This window comes from Mangifera indica, chromosome 7 (assembly GCF_011075055.1).
Source record: "Mangifera indica cultivar Alphonso chromosome 7, CATAS_Mindica_2.1, whole genome shotgun sequence".
In the NCBI taxonomy this organism is placed as follows: Eukaryota; Viridiplantae; Streptophyta; class Magnoliopsida; order Sapindales; family Anacardiaceae; genus Mangifera; species Mangifera indica.
The window spans coordinates 226,618-246,938 of NC_058143.1; the positions used below are offsets into that span (position 1 = coordinate 226,618).

At 34.5% G+C, this 20,321-nt stretch overlaps 2 protein-coding genes, 2 long non-coding RNA genes and 1 pseudogene across 4 annotated transcripts; 4 read left to right on the forward strand and 1 right to left on the reverse strand.

The window, feature by feature from the left end:
* The first annotated feature begins 988 nt into the window (after positions 1–988).
* LOC123221686 (2-alkenal reductase (NADP(+)-dependent)-like) lies at positions 989–5,106 on the forward strand. Its single transcript, XM_044644582.1, has 5 exons — positions 989–1,238; positions 2,153–2,330; positions 2,418–2,584; positions 3,751–3,833; positions 4,694–5,106. Exons 1-5 carry the CDS (start codon positions 999–1,001, stop codon positions 5,070–5,072), a joined length of 1,047 nt encoding a protein of 348 aa, XP_044500517.1. The 5' UTR covers positions 989–998; the 3' UTR covers positions 5,073–5,106.
* A 1,793-nt stretch (positions 5,107–6,899) lies between these two features.
* On the forward strand, positions 6,900–8,285 carry LOC123220781 (protein SUPPRESSOR OF npr1-1, CONSTITUTIVE 1-like). Its single transcript, XM_044643372.1, has one exon. The coding sequence runs from the start codon at positions 6,900–6,902 to the stop codon at positions 8,283–8,285; it is 1,386 nt and encodes a 461-aa protein (XP_044499307.1).
* A 156-nt stretch (positions 8,286–8,441) lies between these two features.
* On the forward strand, positions 8,442–8,890 carry LOC123221702. The gene is made up of 2 exons (XR_006503280.1): positions 8,442–8,628; positions 8,824–8,890. It is a non-coding gene; the product is annotated as an uncharacterized LOC123221702 (long non-coding RNA).
* A 1,978-nt stretch (positions 8,891–10,868) lies between these two features.
* Positions 10,869–11,910, forward strand: LOC123221701. The gene is made up of 2 exons (XR_006503279.1): positions 10,869–11,323; positions 11,405–11,910. It is a non-coding gene; the product is annotated as an uncharacterized LOC123221701 (long non-coding RNA).
* A 1,859-nt stretch (positions 11,911–13,769) lies between these two features.
* LOC123220782 lies at positions 13,770–19,658 on the reverse strand (annotated as a pseudogene).
* Between the last annotated feature and the right edge of the window lie 663 nt (positions 19,659–20,321).

A 20,321-nucleotide genomic window follows, 5' to 3' on the forward strand; every position in this document is an offset into this window, starting at 1 on the left:
CAACTTGTTTAGTTTGAGCATGAATTCATTTTCAAACAACGCAAATTGAATTTAACCCTAAGTCAGTTCCTTCAACTAGAGTTCAATTTCCCTGTGGTGACCTAAAACTAAGACTTGAGAGACCAAGTTTGAATATAAAGAGATCAACGAAGAAATAATAAAATTTAAGGAAGGTTCAACAGACAAGTAAAGATTCTTCACAACAAGAGCCTTCGATCCTTCTTCCACTTTCAAAGATATAGAGCTTGTTTTCAACTCCATGTCAGATTCTTTCGGAGCTCCATTTATAAGCTGCTTCAATATCACTTGCTTATTGTCAATCACTTCTGCACCACCTGCCATTATTGCCTGTTTTCCTTTAATTTTTTCCCTTTTTTTTCTCTGAGATGCTGAAACATGATGATCCTTTTTTTCTATTGACAGTTGCAGGATATAGTTTTTTTTATGTCGATTTGGTTTCGTATTCTTGTTTAAATTAGTCTGATCTGAATCAGTCAGTGACGAAAATTTGCAGTAACAGAAAAATTAAGAATAAAATTCTTGGTTTTTGTTTACTTTTCTTCTCCGGCGATGACCTTCTGTCTTCATATTAAATGAAATCTCTTCGCTTTCAAGTTTTATGATATCTCTAGGTCAGTGACATTCTTGTTTAAATTAGTCTGATCTGAATCAGTCAGTGACGAAAATTTGCACTAACAGAAAAATTAAGAATAAAATTCTTGGTTTTTGTTTACTTTTCTTCTTCGGTGATGACCTTCTGTCTTCATATTAAATGAAATCTCTTCGCTTTCAAGTTTTATGACATCTTTCATCTTGGACTTCTATGTTATTGATTGTACGAAAAAGAGTACGTACAGCGCAAGTAGTTGCACTAAATAAAAAAAAAAAATATCTGCTCCAAAATTTTTTTCTCACTGAAAGTGAAAGAACCAGAAGTGACTTAATAAATTCAGAAGGCCAGGAATTTGATTCTCGTAGAGAGAAAGGAGAGGTCACAAATGGCAGGTGAAGGTGAAGAGCTGGTGAAGAACAAGCAGGTGATATTCAGAGACTATGTGACTGGTTTTCCCAGTGAATCAGACATGTATATCTCCAGCAGTAGGTTGAGCTTGAAGGTCCCAGAAGGCTCAAAGTACGTTCTTGTGAAGAATCTTTACTTGTCCTGTGATCCGTACATGAGAATTTTGATGGAAAAAGTTGAAGCTAACAGGGATTTCGCTTCCCTAACTCCTGGCTCTGTAAGATTCTTTTCTCAACCCATTTAGATAAATTCTTAAAAGGATAACACCATCTAAAGGTATTGAATCAACACATTTTTCAATAAAGGAACTAAACTTTCAATTTTATGCATTGAAGGTATCAAACTTTTAATATTTTCTATTGAAAGTCCCACATAAACACAATTATGATTATTTGTTTTGAAAGCAAGATAATTGATTTGGCATCATCAAAAGAAAATGCTGAAAGTTTAATCCATTCAATAGTTTTGTCTGAAAGTTTAGTCCGTTTAATACGGAAATTTTGAAAGTCCAATTCCTTCGATAGGAGAGAGAACCCTTAAATTTACCAATTGAAAGAACTGAATTTTCATATTTTCTTATTAAAGATACCACACTTCTAATATTTCTTATTGAAAATACTAAACAATTGATTAGTTTTGACCTTTAATAGAAGATAATCCAATTCGGTCCACTTATTAAAGAAATTTTGAAAGTTTGATTCTGTCAATAAAAAAGATGAACCCTCAGATTTTCCTAATAAAAAAACTAAACTGTCAATAAAAATTCTCCTAATAGTCCAATTCGGTCCACTTATTATAAAAATTTTGAAAGTTTGATTCTGCCAATAAAAAGGATGAACCCTCAGATTTTCTTAATAAAGAAACTAAACTTTCAAATTTTCCTATAGAATTATCAATCTTTCAATGTTTCCTATTAAAGGTACCAAACAAATACATTCGTTATCTTATATAGGATTTAAAAGTTTAATTCATTCAATATAAAAATATAAAAGTTGGTTCCTTCAAAAAGAAAATTTTGAAAGTTCAATTTTTCAATAGAATATAAAGGTGATAGTTGAATACATCCAAATGTTATTATCCTGATTCTTTAACGCTGAATTTGATAAACTTTTTCCGGGTGATGTGATGCAGCCAGTAACTGGACTTGGAGTGGCTAAAGTTGTGGTTTCAGACCACCCAGAATTTAAGAAAGGTGACTTAGTTTGGGGGCCAACGGGATGGGAAGAGTATAGCCTCATAAAAAAACCAGAAGCCCTTTTCAAAATCCATCACACTGATGTGCCTCTCAGTTATTATACAGGAATTCTTGGTAAGTTGTTCAATTTAGTACTTGACGTGGAGCTATCAATTCGCCTTACGATTTCTGAAACAGTTTGTGAGTTGATTTTGGCAACAGGGATGCCTGGAACGACAGCTTGGGCTGGTTTCTATGAAGTGTGCTCTCCTAAGAAAGGAGAAAGTGTGTATATTTCTGCAGCATCAGGTGCCGTTGGTCAGCTTGTGGGGCAATTTGCTAAGTTGATGGGTTGCTATGTTGTTGGAAGTGCTGGAAGTAAAGAAAAGGTGAACCAATTACTTCATTCTATCGGTGAAGTTTTTGTGATTCTTGTTTTCTAAAATTTATTCTATTTTAATTCGCTTGCATTGGGGACTTGTCCTTAACGGTGGATTCAAGCCTGAACAATTCTGAACAAGAGCTGGAGCTCTAACTTGAGTTCAACTCATTTAAGCTACATTTAGATTGAAACCCAAACGAACTAGGGTTGAATCTACCTATAATTGTGGTATCAATACAAGCAGTAGCTGGTCCCCATACCCAGTCATAGTCTGAAAGAAACCTTATCTTGTTGGCTTTCTAATTTTATTCATTTTTCAACCATAAGTTTGGCTACGTTATTCTTTGTAACTTTGAAAACTTTGATATGCATGGCAGGTGGAATATTATTGTCAACTTATAATTTATTGGCTGTAGCCTTTATTATGAACTCTTTCATGTGTTTAGGTCAACGTTTCAACAACCGAATTGGCCCTAGACCCAATCAAGGAATCAATGCCTTATTTTATATATATATATATATATATATATATATATATATATATATATATATATATATATATACACATACATACATACATGCACACATACACTGCTCCAAAGAAATTTGTGGTCTTTCGGTACATTGTATGCTTTGCAAATACAGGTTAAGCAGAATAATTGCACATGTTTAATTTAAAGTTGAGCCTGACCTTAAAGGTTGGATCGAAGCTATATTTAAAATCATTTGAGTCAATGAACAATATCATAGTAAGGCCACCATAGGAGTAAAACAATGTCGTCAAGAGAATAAATAGTGTTATCGAATGGACAAACAAGTTGATCTTGAGTTAAGTTGGACATCCAACCAAAATTGATTCATTTGATCAAAACCATCGGATCGAATCCACTCTACTTGGACTAGACTGGCCACTGGATTGAATCCACAACTCTACTTGTGTAAATCGATTTCAAAATGGAGCTCTGACTTAACTTTTTTGTCTATTTGGTGACATTATTTATCTTGTCTAAAATATTGTTCACCTCTTCAACGACACTATTTATCTTTTTAATCATTGAACCTTGGTCAAACTAGTCAAATCAATTGATTCAGTCTAGTTTGCAAAATATTGGTAAGTTTAATATGATGGCACTGAATACAGAGTTAATTGATAGCTTTGTAAGAATTGGTTAGGTTGAACTCCTGAAGAACAAGTTTGGATTTGATGAAGCTTTCGATTACAAAGAGGAGCATGACTTGGATGCAGCTTTGAAAAGGTACTCCTTCCAATTCTAATTTCAATTTTAATCCAAGTTATCCCTTTATAATATTTTTATTGAATGTACCAAACTCTTAAATTTTTCTATTAAAGAACCAAACTTTCAAACTTTTGTATAGAATAGATGTAACTTACAATATTTCTTATTGAAGGTACCCAACAATCATATTTAAGCTTGTTTCGTTTTGTTTTGGAAACAATTTAACTCTGTATTTAGTGCCATCATATTAAACTTCTATTCAACGAACTAAACTTTTATTAGTTTCGTACCTTCAATGAGAAATAATAAAAGTTTAGTTCATTGAATAGAAGAATATAAAAGTTTGAAAGTTCTATTTCTTTTATAAAAATAAGTTTGGTCATTCAAATAAAAATTATGATAGTTTAGTACCTCTAATTAGGGGTAGATATAAACTAAGCTAAGTTCAAACATGTTTTGTCTCAAGTTTAGTTTGGTTCTTAAGCTCGAAGTTTGAAGCTAGACTAAAGTTTTTTGCTTGATTTCATAGCTTAGTTTTGCAGCTCAAATTCATGACTTATGTTCCTAGCATATTGGCAAAACAACGTTATTTTACCTAATAATGTGCAAAATGATGTTGTTTTGATAATTGTTTAATATGACTCAAATTGAGCTATAAGTGAAAATTGAATTGAATTTATGACATCCGCCCGACTTGTGAGCCGAACACTATCTAGCTTGAGTTTTGCTTATTTTGATAAAACAAAACAACTCTTTTAACTCAAGTTTGACTAAAATGAACTCGAGTCAAACCAATCCAGCTGCTCAGTTCAGGTCTAGCCGTACCTCCAGGTGTTGTTATCCGAATCTAAAAACTATCATTCTTTGCCCGGATGCAGGTACTTCCCGGAAGGCATTGATATCTACTTCGAAAACGTGGGGGGCAAAATGCTGGATGCAGTTCTCATAAACATGAGAGTCAATGGACGCATCGCAGTGTGCGGCATGATCTCACAGTACAATCTTAAGCAACCTGAGGGCGTTCATAATCTGATGCACATTATTCCCAACAGGATTCGCATTAAAGGGTTTGCGGCTTTCGATTATTACGGCCAATACTCACAGTTTCTTGACCAGGTGCTGCCCATGATCCGAGAAGGCAAGATTGTGTACGTGGAAGACATAGTTGAGGGCCTGGAAAATGCACCTGGAGCTTTGATAGGATTGTTCACTGGCAGGAATTTTGGGAAGCAAGTAGTTCTTGTTGCCAAAGAGTGACTGGTTTTAGCCAAGCCGGAAATAAATAGTATATTAAAATTAAAAAAAAATAAAGAGACCAACGAAGAAGTAATAATATTTAAAAAAGGTTAATGTAAAATTTTAAGAGTTATGACCTTATTTATATACTAGACATAAAGAAATTCGAAATAAGGAGGTCAATTGATCCCTCTTATCCCCTTGGATCGACGGTCCACAACGTTTGAGGCTTCTGAACTTGTTTTTGACTCCTAAAATGTGTTCATTTTCTATGCATTTGTATTTCTATTGTGTTTGTTATGTTATTGGAGGCTATGAAAAATCCGTATTTACTTTTATTCTATACTTTTTTTTCTCCATTAATATTACTATTAAGTTATTTAACAATATATTATTTGACTTATAATATCATGTCCATGACTTTTATACCCGGACCAGGTTTATTTACATGGTAAAGGGTATTTTGATTTTTTTGGAAAAAAGTTTAAAATAGTCATTTAAATGGAAGTGTATTTTGGTTATTTCACTAGATAAGGGGTAGAATAATCATTTAAATCATATATTAACAGAAACTGTTCAATTTAACACTTGATAGCTGAGATTTTGGGTTTTACAAGATTAGTAGATATAAGTTTGGAAAGTATCAAACGTCGGGTGGGAATAAGTCCTTTGGCATTTTATATAATTTAAAAAGTACTTTTTTAAAATATTTTTGAACAAATTAAGCTGTTGGAGTGTATTTTAATCAATTTATAGTGTAAAAATGATCTAGAATTTGGAATTAGAGGTGATGAAAGCCAAGGAAGAAAGAGGGAAGTTAATAGTGTTGAAATTTCAACGTATTGGGATGGCTCCTACGCAGCTAATATTAATGATAAATATTGTGATTGAAACACTGAATTGCTTGCAAACAATCCTTTAATGTGTGCTACAATGCACTATTCTTCATGTGAGAGATACCAAAATAAATACAATTATGTTTACATATTTTTTATATATAATTAAAATATATAGATAACATATCATTATATGATTATATGATTTTAAATTAAAAATAATGTAATATCAAATCATAGGGGTATATATCATTTGTATACAAAAAATGGATACATATGCTAATCATATTTGCTCATCATTTCAAGAGGAAAAAGTCAAAGGGGTATTTTAGTCATTGAGAAAGGAACTCGCTTTTAAGTCAAGAAGGTGACTTGCCATCCAAATTTTGTTATAGCAAAGCAAACGCCTAACCTAAGCAGATGTCAGACAATGAATTTACAGTAATAACCTTAAGATGCAAAGAATGATTCTCTTCTATTCATTTTTCAAGGCATGAGCTGTAAACAAAACTTGAAAAGAATATGATAGGAGGCGGTAAGTAAACGTAGAGTTGGCATCACAATCAAACAACCAAAGTTGATGATCATGAAAGATTCTTTTCCTTTCTTTATCTATGACTTTGAGCATTCTTAAAAACAAAATTAACAAGTTCCTCTTTCTTTCTCGCATTCTTCTCTTCCTGTTACAATCTTAATTCTTTTCTTATTTCAAACAACAGAAACCATGACATTTGTTGTGGAGCCCGTCGTCTCCGGACTCATTATAGGATTGTTTAAGATATTGAGGTCCAATGAAGTGCAGGACTTTGCCCGGAAACTTGTTGGAGGGGTAGATTCAAAGCTCGAAGAGCTGGAGAACAAGTTGACACACATTGGAAATCTCCTTCGCAATGCGGAAGACAAGCAACTGTCAGATGAAAGCGTTAAGAATTGGCTTGACAATCTTCAACAATGGGCTTATGATGCGGAGGACTTACTGGATGAGTTTGCCTACGAAGCTTTGTGACGCAAAATGAAGGCACAACACTGGGCTAGCTCTAGCAAAGGACTAAGCTGCCTCCCTGCTTGTTTCCCTAGTCCTTTGTCCGCTGTCCAGATGGGGTCCAAGATCAAAAATATAAATAGCCGGTTGGAAAAACTTCGCCAACAAAGATCAGCTGAGATTAGTTGGTGCTGGAAGCTAACATTTATTAGTAAAAATGCCATACCTCTATCTATAAAAAGGCTTAAGATTATTTACTGTTGGGAACTGGAATTTTTGAAGGATTTAAGTGTTTGTCTTCTTGAGTACTTGGAGATTTATTTGTGTGATTCTCTCAAGTGCATATCAGTAGATGGCCCGTTGCCTGAGACAATCAGCCAACTAGATATTCAAAGTTGTAAAGCGCTGGTAACATTATCATCTAGTAGAAATGAGTACCTCCCTAAGGCACTTACATCCATCTTTATCTGGGGTTGTGAAAAGCTAAAGTCAATTGGTGAGTCCTTTAATAATAGCCCATGTCTTGAAAAAATTACTTTGATGGATTGTAAAAATGTTGAATCCTTACCTTTAGGTCTACACCATCTTCCTTGCCTTGAGCTTATTGAAATAAAAGAATGTCCAAAATTGATGGCGAGAGAAGGTGTTCCCACCAGCCTTAGACAACTCTTAATTAATGAATGTGAAGATGACAAGGGAATGGGAATGGGAATGCTCACCTCTCTAAAAAGGTTGCGAATTGAAGAACTCCCGCAGCTTAAATCCATCTCAGACCTGACCAACCTCACCTCTCTTGAAAGGTTGGTTATCGATTTTCTCCCACAGCTTGAATCCGTCCCAGAACTGAACAACCTCAACTCTCTTAAGGTATTCACCATTCAAGGGCTTGAACGAATTCCAAATTTTAGCAGCCTCACCTCCCTCACAGAGTTGTACATTGGATACTGCACAGAGCTCGAATCAATGTCAATTCTCAATGGCCTCACCTCTCTCGAATGGTTGGTGATCGAGTGTCTCCCACAGCTTGAATCAATCCAAAATCCAAGCAACCTCACCTCTCTTAGGCATTTCGGCATTAAGATATGCGCAAGGCTTAAATCAATTCCAAATCTTAGCAGCCTCGCCTCTCATGGAAGATTGGACATTGTGGATTGCCCAAGGCTCAAATCCATTCCGGACCTTGGTAACTTCCCAGATTTATCAATTAAGAAATGCCCAAAACTCAAATCCCTGAAAACCCTTCCATCCTCACTTCAGTCTTTAGATATTAAAGATTGTCCACTGCTTATAAAAAGATTGAAAAGTGTTACGGGAAGATATTCCTCAAAGATTGCTCAAATTCCTAAAGTTGAAATAGACGGCAAATTCATCTACAATTCAAAGGAGTACATAGTTGATGATCGGAGCTTTCTCTAATTTTCCTGATGGCACAGATACATCTAATTCCATCAAAGGTTTGTATAATTTCTTGATGACACCTCTACTATCATCCAAAATTTTATGTAATACAACGTTTTTTTCTCTTAATTTTGAAGTTATTAATCTGTTTTGAATTTTGGCTGCTGATCGTCAACAAGAATCTCTCAATTGTAGTTTGTCCAGGCAATTCATTTAACTTCAATGAATTTGACATAAATCCTCTGCTCCAGAACTTCTCTACTTTGATAACAGAGTACATACAAATTGAAAGTGGTTCCTCTGTTCCAGAACTTCTCTACTTTGTCATCTCATAGATTGTTTCAACTCTTGTGGTTCCAAGGTAATCAAAAGAGAAAAATACCTGCAATTTTCTAAAGATCCTTGCTACTTCGTCAGATCATAGATTGTTATCTCATTGTTTTTGTTTTGGGCAAAGACATATTGTGAATTGCATCATTATTAATCTCTGGTTTACTCTTTATAGCTTATTTGAGGAATCATTATTTACTTTCTCTATGCAAACAACACTATGCAGGATCACTACACTTGAATTAACATTGCAGAAATCGTTGGGGAGCTTAAAGTTTTCCTTCTCCAACTTCGTGTAAGCATATTTTAACTTTTCAACAAGATCAAATTTCATTTCTGTTTCACACAACTAACTGAATACGGACTCCACCAAATGGTGAGAAAAACTAAGATATTCTACTAAAACAATACAACTAGTCAATGTTCATCGAACAAAGCATGTGAGCTATTCTTTCTCAATCCTTTTACATAGTCTTATTGTTGCATATTCCTACCATTAGACCTGGCCACAGGCCGGTTTGGCCTGTGAACCGGACCAAAACCAGCCCGAATAAAACCGGAACCGGAATCAGAAGAATCGGAACCGGAACCGGATTTTGACGGTTCGGTTCTGGTTTATATAATTTGAAACCGTAAACCGCCGGTTCACTCCCGATTTATGAACCGGCGGTTTAGGGTTTCTAAACCAGTAATTTTATTTTATTTTTAAAATTTTTTTAAATAAAAAAAAGGAACCAATGGTTCCCTGCATGTAGGAACCATTGGTTCCCTACAAATATGCAGGGGACCGGGTCCCCTGCATACCTCAAAATCTTTTGCAGGGGGTTGGTCCCTTGCAAAAGATTTAAATTTTTTGTAAATTTCGTTTCACCCCTCCTTATTTTAAATTTTTTATAAAATTTTTTCCTATATATATCCATGCAATCTCTCAACTCTTCCACACTAAATCCTTCAAACTCTCTCATTTACTCTCATTCTCATTCTTTCAATTTTTAATACTCTCTCAATCTTTCAATCAAATTCTTTCAAATTTAATTAAATTCTTTCTTTATTTTTTATTAATTTCAATTTCAATTTTTATTATACAATTCATAATTAATTATAGAATTTATTCCTATAATTAATTTTATTTATTTATTTTATTATCTTTCATAATTAATCATATAATTTATTTTTTATTATGTAAAGGTCAAAGAACTACGTAGGCTTTAATTCTTCCAAACCTCAAGAAAATACGTAGGAAACTTAATTGAAAAATTAAATCAAACCTTTTTTTTTTTAATTTTCAATTATTGTAATTAATAATTTAAAAATTAAATCAAGATCATGTATTATAATTGGCGGTTCAATATCGGTTTCAAACTGAAACCATCAGTTCTGAACCGGGGTTATGAACCAAAACCGTCGGTTTTGAACCGTGAACCGGCGATTTCGAACCGAAACTGCCGGTTTATGAACCGTGGCCAGGACTACCTACCATCATTGCACTTTTATTCCAGAAAAAACTTGTCTCTTTAATTTGAATGTTTTAATATTTATGGTGAATCCTGAAAGAATTTTGAGAAGATGAAAGACTCGAATAAGAAGTTTAGCATATGACGTTTCTACAGTAGTTTGTAATCATTTAGTTTCTATAATGGTAAGTTCTTAATTGGGTTGCTCTCAAAGTCACATTATTTTATGTTGGTTTGCCTATTTGCAACACAAATATTGATAATTGTCCCTTGTTACTTAACAATTTGTTGTAATAAAGAAAAGGAAAGACAGGACAAGAAATCTCCTCAAGGAAATGGATGAGATTAAAGAACTTTACATCACTTCGGAAATTTGTAAGTCACAATTGTACTCTCGTGTCATTTGTTTCATGTATTTCTACAACTGTGCCAATTTCATGTTTTATTTTTCTTGGTTTTGCAGGTGATCTGATTGCAGAGTTTGAAAGTTAAGTACACGAACAACAACACAGCTACAAAAATGGAGAAAATATGAAGAGTTTTGAAGAAGAAACCACTAGATCATTGCTTCACAAACTTGGGCTTCATTGTGTTGCTATGGCATCGTAAGCTTATTATGATGATAAGAGGAATGTGAAGCTGACAGGGCAATAATGTAGGCAAGGGAAATCTGCTGAAGCAACATGTGATCAGATCCAATGGTGGTAAGACATTTCCAAATTGATTAAAATTCTTGTAAATTTTAAGATTTTTGCAATGATGACAAAGTTTATGTCCTTTCAACAGGATCAAAGAATGCCAAAAAATTAAAAAAAACCTCTAAAATTTTCATCTCTTGATCTTGTGGAGATTAAGAAGTGTTCTCTGCTTGTATATTTTGCTAGAGACGGCTTGCTGGATATTATAATCTCAAGCCTTTACCAGATCCAGGTTCTTTTCTTCTTTTGCCTCTCCATAACTACTTCTCCACTCCTATTTCACCACCTTAGCCAGGGATATACTTGCGGTCCCCTGTTTTGGCTGCTTGTCCATTATCTCTTGTTGCTTGTCTGCTGCATGCTTCCTTGCTGGATATTTGACATCTGTTGCCTCCAGAGCCTTGCCACTTGTACTGAAAATTCCTTAACTTCTCTCCTCTTCACATACACATGAGTCCTAACAGTTAATCATTGTTGGGAGAAAGAAACAAAAGAGAAGTCAATGCACCTTTTACAGGATACATGGCAAGATTAAAAGACATGACTCACCAACTATCTTATTGTTCATAACATTGTAAGTTGTAACTATTGTATCAACTTTTTTAGTTGTTTTTTAAGTTCTGTCAGTTTTATATTTAATTTCTTTGTTTTACAGATGATCTAGCCACACAGTCAGAAAATTTAAGTTTCGGCTAGTGACTTGGAGAAAGTATAAAGAAGGTTAAGGGCACAAACCACTAGATCATTGCTTCACGGACTTGGGGCTTCATCATGTCACCATGTCAAAAAATGCAATGGCAGGGCAGCAAGTTAGGAACTGAGATTGAGCATTTTCAATATTGCTTCTTCGGTTACATACAGGCGGCTGAACGATGTTACAAAATTGACTAAATGCACTGCAGAGTGTTGTGGCTGCAAGGTCTTGCTAAATGATGAAAGTCATGCTACAAAAGAAAACTTCACCTTTTCAATTAGTGTGCACAAAGCCGGGAGAGTGTGAAAAGAAAGTGAGAGAAGGGTGTATAAGAACTCGGGGTTCAAGTTTGGGTTTGCGAATGTAAATGACTTGTACAATTATTCTCTGTTTTAGTGATTGGGCTCAAATTCCGTGGATGTAGGCATGAATTTGCCGAACCACGTAATTTTGGTGTTCCTTTTTCTCTGTGACTCTTTTATTGCTTTACTTTTAACATCTCATGAATCCTGTTAGATTGTTCATATTTTAAATAAAAAGAAGGGCAAAGAACTATTTCCCACCCAAGTTTTTCGTTAAGCTTAAAACATACCCACGCTAGTTAATATCCCAAATACTTACCTATAGATTAATTTCTGTCAAAATTTTCTATAATAGTAAAGGATAAAATCGTTATTTTACTATTAAACCCTAAAACCTTAAACATTTCTATCACTTCCCTCCCTTAATTTAGAAAACTAACAATTTCTTCCCATTATTAAACTCCAAAAATTTACATTCCCCTAAGGGTAATTTCTCCTATCTCCGATGACCGATTGCTGTTCCCATGGTTGGTTGGCTTTCCCACCATCTTCTTCTCCCCCGATCAACATTCCTACCTAACCGATTTCATTAGATGAAGACAATTTGTCTTCAAATTTGTCTCTTTGTCGGATGAAAAATTTGGCTCATTTTTTGAATTGAGCTAGTGTGTATAACTCAGTTTGACTTGATTCGACTTAAATTCATGTTCGAATCCATAGTTTGGATTAGTGGCTTGAGTTTGATTTAAATTCATGGCTCGGATTTGTAGTTCAACTTTTTTACTCATTTATAAAACAATATCATTTTGTAATTACGTCGTTTTGTGAATGAATTACTAACTCAAACAAAGAATCTTTACTATAAATTGAACTCATCGATTTGAGTTATGAATTCAAATTGAACTTGAATTAAACCATTTTTATATGAATTGAACTGAATTTATCCTTAATTTTGATTTAGTAAACTTGAATCAAACTCGAGTTAGAAAATAATTCCTGATGAAGCTCAAGTTCTTGGAGGTGCTTTTATGTTATCAATAGGAAAATTATGGATTCGATCTTAAACGGAAGAGATCAAGGGCACATAAGTAATTGCATTCTAAAATTCTTGTAAAATAAAAATATACAAACGCGGATCGACTGAGGTGTTATTATTACAGTCTACCACAACCTTAACAAGATGATGGTCCAAATGGGTCAGCCCATTGAAACATGGTGGTGAACCCATGTGGCACTGGCCAGCCTTCACCAGGGATCCACGGCTCATCTCCTAGCTTGGAACGGGCTAGCCAAGTTAAAAGCAATCCAGAACCCGACTCAAGTGGTTGAGTCAATGTTACCAAGCCTGGCGAGCAAGCCCAATCCTTCATACTAGTGCATACTAGTTGAGATGCTCTTCAATATCCGATGTGGGAACTGTAAATGCTTCATTTCATAATTTCATTCGGCCTGGATCTTGACTGCCTTCGTTCCTTGGAAGATCCTTACAATGGCTTATCTTCGTGGATACCAGGTTCTTTCTGTAAATATGGTTGGGTTAATTGCAGGGGCAAAGATGATTTCAGGTTGTTTAGTATTATTCTGACAGGTATGGGGCTCGTGGGACACTTTCAGAAATTCATTTGCGTGGTAAAGTTTGGACATTTCAAGTCCCAGATGACGTCTGGCCAAATTTGACATGCCTCTCAACACTTGACCTGTCCAGCAACATATTCTCCGGTCGAATCCCATCAACATTAACTCAGTGCACTTTTCTGAAAGAGCTTGCAGTAAACAACAAGCGTTTTGCAGGTCAAATTCCGGGGCAACAAAGCCAACTTCAACATATCAGCTAGTTCAATGTTGTTAGATATGATGACGCGAATTAAGGAATAGACATTCCAGATGAAGAATCGAGATTGTAGGGGTGTCCCAGTGACGTGAATAGGTGTTCTAAGTGTGGTAGCAAGTCAGAACAAGATCATTCCACTAGCTGTTATTTTCAACAATCTGAAAGCTTCATGCAGAAGGTGGATCATAATTGGTTATGCTTTTACTACAGTTTCTGATATGACTGTTTTCATATCATAGTGTGTTTCTTGGATGCACTCTGAGAGTGGGAAGAAGATAACAATGGGAGTGATGATCCTGCAGTCGATTATGACATGAGAAAGAAAAGTACCAGACATGAAGTTCATTAGCAAAAACTCTGTGGCATCCAATTTGTACAAGATTCATTTCTATTGATAGAAAACGGATTAGAGATTGTGTATGAGATCAATAAACAAAATAGTCACATAGAAAAGATAGAAAACAAGTGTTATTTATCTTGGTGTACCTAAAACCGGGTTATGTCTAGCCGTATTAATATAATTCAATATTTTATCATCCTCTCATTACAATGAATATATTTACTATGAAATTTTTGTCACACTTAAACAAGAAAATAGTATGTTTATATATTCTAAGAGCAACTCTAGAATTCTTATCCCTAAATGCTCTTCATGAGATAAACCCAAACAACGGGTAGAGATATCGTCTAATGAATCACACCCTATTTGCTAGATGATAACAAGTAGGAAGAACATACTTACATACACTCATGGGTTCGGGGCTATATGCACCTGTCTACTCCCCTCCTAAGTGGGGGACTTATATGCATCAACATAGTGCCTTTAAACAAAATGCTAACCCTTTCCAACGATAATCACTGTTTTCCAAAATCTATTTAAATTAAATTATGTTTTAGAACCATTATTTGTTCATATATATATATATATACACACACACACACACACACAATTATTATTAGAAGAGCACCTGGAGCATTTTCCAGGCCTTCAACAATTTCTTCAAGATAAAGAATCTTTCCTTCTCGGATCAAATCCAAAACAACTTCCAGGAACTTTGAATATTGAGGCAAGGAATTGAAGACTACGAATCTTTCAATGCGAATCCGATTTCTAATAGTATGCAACAAATTGTGTACACCTTCAGGCTGGCTTAGATAGTACTGTGAGATCATTCCACACACTGCAATTCGACCTTTAAGTCTTCACGTTTAGAAGCACCACATCCAGTAATTTTCTTCCTACGCTGTCAAAGTAATGTCAATGCCTTCATTCAGAAAAGCACCTGGAAAAAAAATTGAAGTTTCTGATGAGTTTCCAGGCCTCTTATTACATTTGTTTTTCAATTTAAGGGAACAATGGCTTCCGCTTCCATCTTTTCTGTTCCTGAAACTTGCCTTTTCAAAGCTCTATCCAAGTCATGCTCCTCCTCATAGTTGAAAGCATCATCAAATCCAAGCTTGCTTTTCGAGATGTCAACCTAAGTTTTTGGAGGAGGAAAGAGAAAAAAAAAATGAAATGAATTTGCCAATTCTGATAGATCGTAACAAGAATTAGTTACACTGAACAAGTGTCGCAAGATTATTTGTTAATGTGACATTTGGTCTGATAGTCTAGCTCACTGTCATGCTAAGGTTATTTCGGTTAAACTGCAAGAAATTTATCAGAAAACAATGGTAAAAGTATAACAAAAAATGAGGTATTCCAGGAAGAATTAGCTGACCTTTTCTTTACTTCCAGCACTTCCAACAACATAGCGGCCCATCAATTTTGCAAACTGCCCAGCAAGCTGACCAACTGCACCTGCTGCTGCTGAAATGTATACATTTTCTCCTTCCTTAGGAGCTGCTACTCCGTAGAATCCAGCCCAAGCAGTAAGTCCAGGCATTCCTATACGCAAAACGAAACAAAAGAAAACTGTAACTTAGAGTACGCACCAAGAATTTTAGAATATATCTTAACGATTTAGGAATTCAAAAACTATTTAAACATTTTTATCTTACCATCTCAAGCGATGTGGATTGTTCATACATACTGATAAAATATTAGAGATATATTAAATATGTATGAGCATTTGCTAATTAAATAGCCCATACACATTTAAGTCGTCAAAATGCATGTTTAATTTCAAAACTTAAAAGTACAACTATGATAAATTATATATTCAAAATAGACAATACCTTAACAATAGACTTACTAAGAATTCATAAATCAATACATTAAACATATGAAAGTTTTCGTATAAACAACTAATAAATTTTATTTTGAAGGCATGCAAATAGAACTCACCAAGAATTCCAGTATGTTAAGACAAGGGAATATCAGTATGATGGATTTTGAACAGGCTTTGAGGGTTCTTAATCACGCTGTATTCTTGCCATCCAACAGTTCCCCAAGCCAAGTCCCCTTTTTTAAATTCTGGATTCCCTGAATCCACAACTTTAGCCGCTCCAACCCCTTCCAATGGCTGCATGCATTTTCCACCATTAACAAAAATGCAACAGAAAGCTTGCATAAGAAACCATAAAATAAGGAGACCCAATTTCAGGAACAGACATTTCGATGGAAAACAAGAATTCCTGTATCAAAACAAACATTCCAGTGTGATGAAAAGGTGTTCTACCTAAAATATCATTTTTGTGCTGTATTCTAAGACGAGTTGCTCCATCGAATGGAACAGTTGTTTCATCCCGAACGAGTTGTTCCATGTAATGAAACAATTACTCCATAGAACGGAATGGCCATTTCGTCGCAAGTATAAATTTGTACTCTTCCCATATTTAGACTTTAATTAAGAGAGACTTAATTGAGTGGCAAAGGTTTTACAGTTTCTAAGCTTGATAGTCAAGAAAGCTATCAATCTCATGCATTTTCCTTGTAATTAAACTTCAAAGTGCTGATGAGTTTTCTTGATTTGGGTTTCCAAGTAAATTACTTTTGTTCTTCGATTGCTTTCATTACGAATTTCCTAGGTTTTTGCATAACATAAACATCGCAAAGCAAAACATTTTGTGTAATCCAATCAACAACATAAGAGAGCTTAAAGACATTTCACCAATGCTTACAGAGCCAGGTTTGAAAGAAATGAAATCAAGATGTTCAAACTTCTTCATGCGGCTCCCCATAAAAGGATCACAAGACAGGTAAAGTGAAGTACCCAAATCTTGGTGATAGGTGAAACTTAAGGGGGCTATAGAAATCTTGCACACATATGGGGGTTAAGTGGAAATTTTCCTTTTATTTACTAATAAAAGTCAGTAGCCTTTTCTTCTTCAGCAAGAAGAGAAGAAACAGAGACGCAGACGAGAGAAAAGAGAGAAAGAAAAGGGAAGAAGGGAAGAAAGAAAAGAAAGAAAGAGAAGAAAAAGGGAAAGGAGGAGAAAAGGAATTTATAGGAAAAGGGAATAGGGTATTTCATTTTGTTCAAAAATTTTAGGGTTTGATATTATTGTTCAATTAAGGGATTTCCAAATTATAACCATATTGTTTCAAATTGGTTTGATTAGGTGAAGAAGAAGGAGAATTAGCAAGAGATTTCAACCCTGACATGGAGACAACCCAAATCAGTTAGTGGGACTAAATTTTTCTTTCTTTATAGTTTTTTTGGGTATAAATTATATTTATACTCTTGATAAATTTTATGGTATTTATTGTGAATCCTTGAAAATGGTAGCATGGATTATGTTGGAAATATCTCAAAAAGGAAAAAAAAAAAATAGTTTCTTTATGTATGTTGTGGCTTTGGGTTATGGGTGGTTATAGAGTAAAAGTTATATTATTATGTGGATTCAGAATACTTAATTAAGTTATGTTGTGTATGAAACTGATTACTACAGTGAGTTTAAAACTCAGATGGTGACCAGGTGAAATTCTGGAACTTGATTAAATGGATGTTTTGTGTTGTAGTTGAGTTGGAAGTGTTTAGTTGAGTTTCATGTGTGATTTACATTGCTTATGGTGGTTGGAGCGTTTGCCAATGAGTATTGTCCAAAAAGCTCATAATATCAAGTCATTCTATTATATATATATGGTGATAAGATTGGTTATTAGTTATTATGCAATAAATGCTCTGCCTGTGCAATATTTATGTCTGGTATGACAGATTTAAGTGCTCTGCCCATGCGATGTTATGTCGGGTATGACAGACTTAAGTGCTCTGCTTATGCTTTATTTCATGCCAAGTATGATAGATTTGAGTGCTCTACTCGTGTGAGATTTTAGTATATCGGGTATGACAGTTGTTTTCCTCTTGCTCTACCTAGGTGGGGACACCTCTTGGGTATGACAGATTTCCTTTTTATATGATATTTTGATGTATATTTTTATATAACAATGGTGTGATACCTATGGATCAATATTTTATAATCTTGATATGTAAGGAAACCTATAAGATAAAGATAGTATTGTTATTGAGTTGGAAGTGGAAATTCATGAATGATTGCTATGTTCCTATAAGAAAAATGTAGTATTGTTAATTTTATTCTTGTGACAATTAACTTATGTGATGTTATTGGGTGATGAACGTTTCAAGTTAATGTAAATGAGAAGCATGTGGCTTAAGCATAATTAGGATAGTTTGTGACTCATTTTATGACATACTATTATTGTTTGACATGCATTAATATTCTCAAGGATTTAAATTTCCTACTCACTGAGCTTTTAGTTCACCCTTATAAATATTTCCATCCCTCTAGGACATCCTCCAGATCGTGTTGGATAGTGTTTCGTTGGGTTATGCCACGGTGTAGCATCTTTAGTCGGTGTCCTCATTTGCACACATCCATATAGACTTTTTGTTGTTTTTTTTTGATAAACTATGAAGATGTAAATTATTTTGTTATGTATATGATAAGGCTGGAGACCTGATTACAGGTTTATTTTATGATTTCTTGGTTTTTAATCAGGATGTATTTTGACATGTACTCATATACAGGCCGGAGGCCTATAGATGAAATTATATTACGTGTTAGAATATGGTATAGAAAAGTTTTTCAAATAGAAATACAGGATACATTTCGCCCTTCTAAGCCTATAACAGTATTCTCAGAGGTTATAGGATTAGCGGGTCGGGATGAGTCCTGTCATAAAGATTCTTCACAACAACAGTATTTGAACCTGCCTCTGCTGTCAAAGACATAATCGAACCAGTCTTCATCACCATATCTGATTCTTTTGGAGGTCCATGAATAAAGTGCTTCAATATCACTTGCTTGTTGTTCATCACTTCACCTGCACTAGCCATTGTTGCTTCTTGTCGCTGCAGCAAGCATGAAGATGAGTTGCATGATTATGCTTATCCCATTTCAGCTCGTGGACTATATTTCTCTTCAATCTCCAATGGTTTATTGATTGTAAGACTTGTTACAAAATCAAAAGAGAAGCACTTTTTTAAGGCCTTACAGAGGCCCCAATTCTAAGATCCAATTAAAATACAGTAAACAAAGTTAAAATTTTGTATGTTTTTAAGTATTAATAATGATATATTATTAAGAGACAGTGAACCTTTAGTTCTTTATTAATCACTTTAATATCTGAAACTATGATCAATCAATTTATGGTTGGATTTGATTCAAGCCAAGCCTAATAAATCCTTAACTCAATATCGACTCAAATCCAAGAGAGTTGGTTTGATATTGATGCGCTAAGACTCAAACTCAATGAAAAAACAATTTAACTATAGATCAGCTTGAAACCGTATTATTTAAATCAACTCAAATTGGACTCTTTTTAAGAAAACAAACTTAATACTTAGCTCATGTTCAACTTGTTTAGTTTGAGCATGAATTCATTTTCAAACAACTCAAATTGAATTTAACCCTAAGTCAATTCCTTCTACTAGAGCTCAGTGTCCCTGTGGTGACCTAAAACTAAAACTTGAGAGACCAAGGTTGAATATAAAGAGATCAACGAAGGTTCAACAGACAAGTAAAGATTCTTCACAACAAGAGCCTTCGATCCTTCTTCCACTTTCAAAGATATAGAGCTTGTTTTCACCTCCATGTCAGATTCTTTCGGAGCTTCTTTTATAAGCTGCTTCAATATCACTTGCTTATTGTCAATCACTTCTGCACCACCTGCCATCATTGCCTGTTTTCCTTTTATTTTTTCCCTTTTTTTATCTCGGAGATGCTGAAACATGATGATCCTTTTTTTCTATTTACAGTTGCAGGATATAGTTTTTTTATGTCGATTTGGTTTCGTATTCTTGTTTAAATTAGTCTGATCTGAATCAGTCAGTAACAGAAAAATTAAGAATAAAATTCTTGGTTTTTGTTTACTTTTCTTCTCCGGCGATGACCTTCTGTCTTCAAATTAAATGAAATCTCTTCGCTTTCAAGTTTTTTGACATCTCTAGTTCAATGACATTCTTGTTTAAATTAGTCTGATCTGAATCTGTCGGTGACGAAAATTTGCAGTAACAGAAAAATTAAGAATAAAATTCTTGGTTTTTGTTTACTTTTCTTCTCCGGTGATGACCTTCTGTCTTCATATTAAATGAAATCTCTTCGCTTTCAAGTGTTATGACATCTCTAGGTCAGTGACATTCTTGGTTAAATTAGTCTGATCTGAATCAGTCAGTGATGAAAATTTGCAGTAACAGAAAAATTAAGAATAAAATTCTTGGTTTTCGTTTACTTTTCTTCTTCGGTGATGACCTTCTGTCTTCATATTAAATGAAATCTCTTCGCTTTCAAGTTTTATGACATCTTTCATCTTGGACTTCTGTGTTATTGATTGTACGAGAAA

Coding starts and splice junctions, on each gene's coding strand:
- LOC123221686 (XM_044644582.1), top strand. CDS start 999: ATGGCAGGTGAAGGTGAAGAGCTGGTGAAGAACAAGCAGGTGATATTC. Junction 1,239..2,152: donor CTTCCCTAACTCCTGGCTCT/GTAAGATTCTTT, acceptor GATGTGATGCAG/CCAGTAACTGGACTTGGAGT. Junction 3,834..4,693: donor TTGGATGCAGCTTTGAAAAG/GTACTCCTTCCA, acceptor GCCCGGATGCAG/GTACTTCCCGGAAGGCATTG.
- LOC123220781 (XM_044643372.1), top strand. CDS start 6,900: ATGAAGGCACAACACTGGGCTAGCTCTAGCAAAGGACTAAGCTGCCTC.